Source organism: Lates calcarifer, linkage group LG20, assembly GCF_001640805.2.
Source record: "Lates calcarifer isolate ASB-BC8 linkage group LG20, TLL_Latcal_v3, whole genome shotgun sequence".
Taxonomy (NCBI): Eukaryota; Metazoa; Chordata; class Actinopteri; family Centropomidae; genus Lates; species Lates calcarifer.
This window is the reverse complement of record NC_066852.1, coordinates 8,810,428-8,818,314: the sequence shown is the minus strand read 5'-3', so window position 1 is coordinate 8,818,314 and position 7,887 is coordinate 8,810,428. Positions and strand designations below refer to the sequence as shown.

Genomic DNA, 7,887 nt, shown 5'->3' with positions numbered 1-7,887 from the left:
CATCACAATAGTCAATATAAAGATGAGACACCTATAAGAACCTACACATTTTTCAGTGGTGGAGAACTGATCCACTTTATTTGATTGGTCTGAACTCTTGTAATAGCCTACTAAGAGACATTGTGCGATACAAACATTGCATTTCAACATCATAGGATACACGGGTTTTCAAGTCTCAATTTCAAAAAGACAAAAAAAAGTCACCACTGTGTGTTTGATAGAGAGCTGAAAAGATGCTCCAATTCTTTTTCGGCTTCATGTCGGATTTCTTTAAGATTCAAGTTTGTAAACTTTTTTTTTTTGTCATTGCCTTTGTAAACACATAACATCCCTTCTAAATAGGATGAATAACAAAGATGTTGAAAATGACAGAAAATAAAAATCTGAACATGTGCTATGACAAATGATTCAAAATGAAAGGAAGAAACAAAATATTGAGTTTAGAGCAGAATGGATTAGTTGACTGAGCAAAGTGAAAGTGGAAAAAGCCAGAATATGGTATTTTTTTCACATATGTAAAAAAAGATTTGCAAAGGATCGTTACTGCCATTTATGATGTTGACCTAGTATAATTAATATTCTAAGCATTATGCCTGTTGACTGACACAATGAAAGCAGAGACTAAGTGGTCATGGATTTGAATCACCATGACAGAAAACTCCTAAACATTTAACGGTACCATACACTTAAAACTGTAACTGTGATGCAAGTGTCATACTACAAACTCATGTACCAGCTACAAGAAAAGCAAAACATCCAGATTTCTGTGAGTGGTGGGGAAAAAGGTAAAGCACATCTTAGTATACTCCTGTGCTGGAGGCTGAATAAGTTACACAGCAGGTAGTATGCTTTTTGTTGTCAAAAGCTACAAAGCAAAAAAGTGCAACAATGGTGCAGACCATTCTTTATGTTTGGTTAGTTTTGTCTTTTTGTGTAATGGAAAGACAATTTACAGAGTTCAGATTTTTGTCAGGATAGTATCAAAAAAAAGGGACTACAGAAACAAATACAAACATCAAACACCAACGTATATCTCTGAGAAAATTACTTAAAGCTGCCTTCTTTCTCAAGTCACAAGGCATGGCAAAACAGTCAAAAAAAAAAGTTCCTGACATACTTTTTTTTTTACCATGACAACATTGCAGAGCAGATCATTCTGGACAGGCTGGAAACTGCAGAGAGAGACAGCAACATGTGTCACACCATGGTCAGCTCTATTGAGAGAAAAAAATAAAATAAAATTGGCTCACTTTCATTATTCAGACGGGGTCCAGGAGTAGTCATAAGGATATCTTTTCTGGCAAAATTAAGCTTATATCAGACTTTTCACCTTTCTGCTATGACACCAGTGTTCTCAACTTTTGAAGACATTTCTCTGTCTAGAACCGGGTGAGAAGTTACATCTATTATCTGATAATTACAATCCATACATCATCTCCACTGAGTGGCGAAGACAGGCATCAGATATCAAAGCTGTTTGAAATGTTAGTCTGTGTTTTGTTTTGTCCTCGAATGTCCACGATGTTCAGGCTCTGGTGGTGCTTGGTGGATGGCGTGCGGGGTGGCACAATCTCTGTGCTCCACTCATGGTCAAGTACAAACCACAGGTCTGGTCTCTCTTAGCGTCGCTATGGTAAAAATATTAAAATGGGGTCAGGTGATGTGGGGTGGAGGTGGACTGGGAGAGACCAACTGTGATAGTAAAGATTATACCCCTACTCTTCCCATTTAAAGTGGATCAATTTAAAAGCGACATTAAAATAAGAAATAATCAAGGTAAGAAAAACACTGCAAAAGGTTACTCTATTTACATACAATGATTTTCTTAAAGACAAAGTATATCTTTACAGAAATCAAACAAAATTCAGAAATAATCTCTTATGTTGTTTATTTTTACATAATAAGTTCTTCATCTTTACTATAGCTCACGTCATCCCCTCAGTCGAGTTTTGTTTATTTTCCCGGCAGGCTGGGTGAGTGCTTCCGGACCAAAAGCAAGTCTTGTTCTGGAGAGCCCTGCCTGTCACAGGCTGCTGCTTGTACTCTTAGCTAACAGCCAGGGGGCGCCATAGCACCAAAATTAAAAATGACACCACCCCATCTACTTGTCACACTTGCGAATGAGCAAGGTTAGTTCTGGGAGAGGGGGGTGAACAGAAATGCCGCAGTGCAGGCATCTCTTGTGGTTATTGGAGCTGTAGCAAGCAGGGCTCAGTCATCGCTGTCAGACAGGGTCTCGTATTGCTCCGACAGCAGAGACTGCCACACGCGCTGCTGGGCCACCGGGGCTCCAGATGGAGGTGGCTGTTGCTGCTGGCTCTGTATGGAGGGGGAGGCTATGGATGTTGGTGGCGTGTTGTTTAGCATGATCAGCGGGTTGTAAGGGAACTGCATGGATCCTGGGGAAAAGGAGATTTTTAAAACATTTAAAAGAAAAGAGATTTAAACATTTAAAATGAAGATTAATCTCAGCCAGGTTTTTCTGTCTTTGATTTTACCAAACAGCAGAGACTGGACAGCTCACCTGTGGATGAGGGTCGGTCATCCCAACTCCATGTGGGTTGGGCTTGGGCTTGTCTGTGATAATCTCCCTCTGAGTGGACGGAGGACACTGAAGAGGGACGCTCCCCTCCAGCATAAGCCTGACCCAGGTTAGGTGACTTGGATTTGCGGCTGTTGGCTTTGCCCTGCTTCTGCTTCCCTGTAGATTCAAATAGGCCAAATGTGTAAACCAGCGACATGTTAAACATAAGAGCTCTTCTTAACGTGTGTGATGTTGATAATGTGATTTGTGCCTACCCATACTGGGTGATGGGTTGGCTTCCTGGCGGCCATCACCGCCTGCGCCAGGTGTGTTGTTGATGGCACCTACTCCTCCCTGGTGCTCCTCCTGTCTCTCCTCCAAGTTGCCCATCAAAGCCTTGCGAATGATATCCTCCAGGCCCAGGTTACTGGCTGGATCATTAAAGGAGTGATTCCTGGGGTTGATGCTGCCTACAAAGAACACAAAAACACATCAAAACAGTTTGAAAGGAGACTTCAACTTGACTGAAGTGTTAAGTATCTGAGTGAGTTTCACAGCCACTTACTGGAGCTTGTAACAGCCGGCAAGTTAAAAATCTCTGTGCCTGGTTGCGCGTTTCCTGCAAGACAATTATCGGCTGTTGAAAAACACTAAATGTCTGACAAGTAACAGAGTTAAAAATAAGAGGGTAAGACAAATTGTTCCAGTGTTATCACATGCTTAATGAGCTTGAAAAATTAGGGCTGAGTTTCTGAGACACAAAAGTCTTGCATGCACACAAACTGAAAGAGTTTCATCGTCTGCTGCATGCATGTTAGCTTGAAGGAAGACGATAAGAGAAGACCCACTTACCAGCATCAGAATCACCAACACCAGAGGTGGAGTTCAACTTACGAAAGATCTCCTGCTTCTTGGATTTCACCATTGGCGAGGTGTTCTCCAGCTTGGTGAAGAAAGCGGGCAGATAGCTGACATTCCCCGGGGACCTGGAGTCGCTCCTTCAACCAGGTAAAGGATGAGAGTCAAACAACAAAGGGGTAAGTGGGGTAACAAGCCCTCGGCTGGGACCTTCACCTCACTGAGATGTCAAATGGCTGCTGACAGCGAGGAACACTCAGGCTTGCTGGCATCCGTACAAGAAATTGATTTACAGTCCAATACAGTCATGCAGGAAATGTCAGGGCGCTAACAGCAAATTATCTTTAGCAGTGTGTAGATCAAGTGTGGAGATACTGGTAATTTGATATTAACAACACATATTACAGGTGATGTTTATATCTCAATACACATGTACAAACTGCACAGAGAAAATTCCACTCCCTTCTATAAGGAATATACTTGGCTTCTTGGGGTGACAGCCTCAAACTATCACATGTCCAACGTATGTAGAACCACTACCTGATCTCGGAGTTGTCAGCTTCTCGCCTCTGGGGTGGAGGCCCGCCAGCCTCCTGTTTGTCCATGCCTTGGTAGCTCTGTGGCGGAGAGATGGGTTCATAGTTCTCCATCTGTCTGCCTCCTCGGTCTGGAGACTTACCAGGCCTGGACAGGAAGGAGAGAGACTAATGTTAGGCACATGATGCATAATAAATCAGACTCACTCCAATTATAGTGTCTGGTCCAGGTACCTGGCTCTGGACTTGTCAGGGGCATTCTCTGGTGAAACTCTACTGGAAGGTCTCTGGTGGTGTAGGGCCTGGACCTGGCTCTCAGGACTGTAGCGGCTGGGCACCTTGGCTCGACTTGAAGAGGACACTGTTGGTACCATGCTCTGGAATGTGGCAGAAGCTGAGGAGGAGACCGGAGTGGGGTCCTGATTCCGGGCAAAGTCCTGGGTTATGATATGCTGCATGACAGGAACCACAAAACCAGGTGAGTAAGGTATGGTAGGATGATGTACATTGTAAATTTGATATGTGCTGCATTAGTTTTTCATATTCTTTAACATTTCTTACCGAAATGTGGTCTGCCAAGGTCATGACCCGGTGAGTCTTGGGGACCTGAGAGTAGCTGTCTGCCTGGGAGGAGGGGGGCTGTGGTGGGTCCACTGATGGTCGGTAACGACTCATGTCGTAGGCCCGCATGCCAGCTGGTGAAGTTCGACCAGGAACAGTCAAGTTCAGGTGAGGGGTGATAAGATGGGGAGGAACTAATCTAGTGTATGCCAGCAGTAACTGATCTACATCTGCTTGCAAGTGACAGGAATAACTTCAAGTGGAGTCTGGTGACTTGACCGGTGCAAAGGAATGGTGTCTGATAGTCTCAAAAGAAAAGGTCAGTCAGGGTTAAGTTATGGTATGTTTACTCCACTAGAAGCTAAATTTAGCCCTCAAAGCTAAATTTGTCCCACTGTTGTCATACTGTATGTCACCTTTGACATGAAGTACAAAATCTTTGAAACAATCTTTGAATAAACTGAAACATTCGGTATTTTACTCAGAAGAATTTACATGCACAAATTGAATATGTGTTCATACCTGTTGCCTGTTGTTGCCCATCCTCTGGTTTGTCCTGTTGGAGTTGGACAGGGGAACTAGCAGGGCTGATCACCTCAATGGCTCCTCCACCGGTACTGTCGTATCGATTAGATGACACTGTAGAAAAAGTAACAAAGAGTTATTTCTGTTAAAGCAAAGAACACAATCTTAAGGTTTGATTGCATTATACAAAGTCCTACTGTAAGAAAAAAAAACAATTAATGTTTAACACATTTGTGTGCTAACCCACTTAAGTAACTGACGATGTCACTGTGTCATAGTGCACTTGTGTGCAGTTTTAAACAAGGTTCAGCTATCTCCTAAGCCATGTGTATCCAACACACTTACAGCTGCTAGAAGAATCAGAGCTCTGAGAGCCTCGCTCTCGTGAGTCTTTGTCAGAGGCTATCTGCCGTGTGATGATGACATCAATGAAGCTAGCGGCTGTGATAGTCGTCTTTCCACGAGTCCGAAGCTCCTCTTCGATGCGGGACTTTGAGGTTTGAGGTCCCTTATCCTTAACCCCGACGCCAGGGCCCTCAGAGTAAGCTGGATGGGGCTTACCTCCTGGCAGAGACATTGCACCATATGGTGACTGCATGGATCGTCTTTCTGCCTCCTGTTGCTGCTGTTCGGAGAGGCTGGCTGCTCGCCGAGCTGCAGCTGATGCAGACATGTCATCATCCCGTTCATGTTTGCTCTCTTTAACCTTGGCCACGTCCACCGGTGGGGCAGAGACTGCAGCATCCACCAGCGCAGCCAGAGCATCAGCAGCAGTACTGTGGCGAGAGCTACTTTGTGCCACTGTTGTCACTGCTGCTGAATGGGGCCTGATGAGGAAATTAAGAAATGAAGGATGTATTCAGTTGTAAAAAGTGGTTTCTCTACTGGCCAGATTTTTTACATAAATTGAGGATATCTGAACAAACTCCTATACATACAGTAAGACGCACACACACAGAGGCTGCGAGTAAGCCAATGTAAATACAGAGACAGTAGGTTTAAACTTACATTAGAGAGGTGATGACACTCTTGCCCTGGAAAATACTTGGTCGCTGCTGAACCACTACGTCCTGTGTCCTGAGCGAGGGAGAAGGGGAATGCAGATAACCTCGACTCCCTGGTCGCCCTGGCTGCTCTGGTCCACCTGATACACACACATACATCAAACATTGTAATAGTGCTTAAAATTAAGTACCTAATAGCTCGACTTCCTGTATCAAAGTGATATAAACATAATGAATCTGAATTTAGATCAGCATCTACACAGCAACAAGACAACTCACCTCCACGGATGTATTCATTGGTTCGCTCCCGGTCCCGCTCCCGTTCTCGCATTTCTCGCTCCCGCTCACGTTCCCGTTCCCTCTCCCTTTCCCGCTGCTCCCTTTCCCTCTCCTTTTCCCTCTCTTTCTCCTGCTGCTCCCGGTCACGCTCCCTCTCCCGTTCCCTCTCTGCACTGGCAGCAGCAGCAGCAAGGTGGGCTGGGTGACCTGAGAAGAACAATGACAAACACCACAAATGCAAGATTTATACACACACCAGTCATGTGGTCTCAGCAGGGTTAGTTTTGAACCCCTCACGGTGCAATCATGGTAATATTCTGTCCCAGGAATATTGCCATATTGACCATTTCAGATTAAGCCTTGAGCGCAACAGACCACACAGGGATCTGCTGCTGCTTTAGTCTCACATACACTTAAAATATTTAGAATGTCTTTGAATTGTTTCAAATTACAACTTGGATATTTTAGGACAATTCAATTCATTCCACATTTCAATCCCTAAGAAAGACCTGTGAAGCACAATTTCTCTTCTTTCTGTGAAATAGTAAAACATTTTATTGCTGTGCAACCGTCAGTTTGGTGAGAAATCCTTCCCAGTATGAAAGCAGTAAGAGTCAACTTGATCTCTGACTGGACAGGCAGCACTGACCTTTGACACCGCAGGCCAGTGCAGGGCTGCACTCTTACAGAGGTGTGAGGGAACATGGAGATCGTGGCAAGGAAGATAAGGGAACACGGGGTGAGGGGATAGGGAGGGGAGGGGTCCTCACCTGGCGAAATGGAGGTTGGGTTGAAAGCCCTAGGAGGGAAAGGGGGCTGAGCTCCAGGGAGGTAGGCGATGCGTTCCAAAGTGGGAGTACCTGTTCCCCCAGGGTGAGGCAACAGGATAGTTGGAGGCATCTGGGCTAGATCAATAATCCCTTTTACAGACAGAAGCAAAGGGCCAGCGGTGAACAACAAGAACCGATTCATCAATTTCTGAATGTACGAACACCGTATACACTTAGCTTTAACCCATCACCTTCCTCTGTTAGTGCTCCCAAATACAGATTGGTAAGTAAGCAACAGGGCTGCAAAGTGAGTGGAATAGTGGTCAACTTGTAAGAGGCAACCACTCAGCAAATGGAGATTTGGATGACCATACCCACTTTGTAAATTGAGTAGTAATAGAAGCCGAATCAGTTGCAGCCCCAATATAAAGAGCAAAATTTGTCTAGGTCATTTGCTTCTGGGCGTCTGGAAAAGGTAGCCACTACTTCACAAGCACACAATCTGCATACTACAGCCCCTCCCGCCCAAGGCCTCCTCCCTGCCTGATGTAGCAGGTGAGAGAGGGTCAGCTGGTGGAGGGCCGTACCTCGTGCTCCAGCTGCGTAAGGTATAGCGACAGGCTGTTCCCGTGGTGACAAGCCACGGGCCATGTCAGGCCGAGGAATGACTTGCATCTGCTGGGAAGTGATATAATCGTTGAGGATGGTCTGCCGCGTGTTCTCCATGGTGTACAGCTGGTAGGTGTTGTGGTAGTTTGTCGGGGACGGCTGCCTGGAGAACATGAACGCTGTGGCAGAAAACAAAACTAATGAACAGAAGGCGCACAGAT

At 45.1% G+C, this 7,887-nt stretch overlaps 1 protein-coding gene across 4 annotated transcripts in view; it reads right to left on the bottom strand.

The window, feature by feature from the left end:
* Nucleotides 1–48: 48 nt before the first annotated feature.
* The window catches only part of ncor1 (nuclear receptor corepressor 1), a 49,834-nt gene continuing 41,995 nt past the window's right edge, over nt 49–7,887 (bottom strand). For 3 of the 4 annotated variants that reach the window (XM_018691084.2, XM_018691085.2, XM_018691089.2), the window contains 14 exons: nt 7,645–7,845; nt 7,058–7,207; nt 6,288–6,494; nt 6,013–6,148; nt 5,350–5,831; nt 5,002–5,118; nt 4,480–4,613; nt 4,153–4,370; nt 3,923–4,066; nt 3,377–3,522; nt 3,090–3,143; nt 2,800–2,994; nt 2,525–2,701; nt 49–2,399 (listed from right to left, as the gene is read on the bottom strand). In XM_018691084.2, coding sequence (XP_018546600.1) covers nt 2,212–2,399; nt 2,525–2,701; nt 2,800–2,994; nt 3,090–3,143; nt 3,377–3,522; nt 3,923–4,066; nt 4,153–4,370; nt 4,480–4,613; nt 5,002–5,118; nt 5,350–5,831; nt 6,013–6,148; nt 6,288–6,494; nt 7,058–7,207; nt 7,645–7,845 — 2,549 coding nt within the window. In that variant the 3' untranslated portion in view covers nt 49–2,211. The remainder of the gene's footprint in view (nt 2,400–2,524; nt 2,702–2,799; nt 2,995–3,089; nt 3,144–3,376; nt 3,523–3,922; nt 4,067–4,152; nt 4,371–4,479; nt 4,614–5,001; nt 5,119–5,349; nt 5,832–6,012; nt 6,149–6,287; nt 6,495–7,057; nt 7,208–7,644; nt 7,846–7,887) is intronic. The other variant, XM_018691088.2, reaches the window with a different exon arrangement.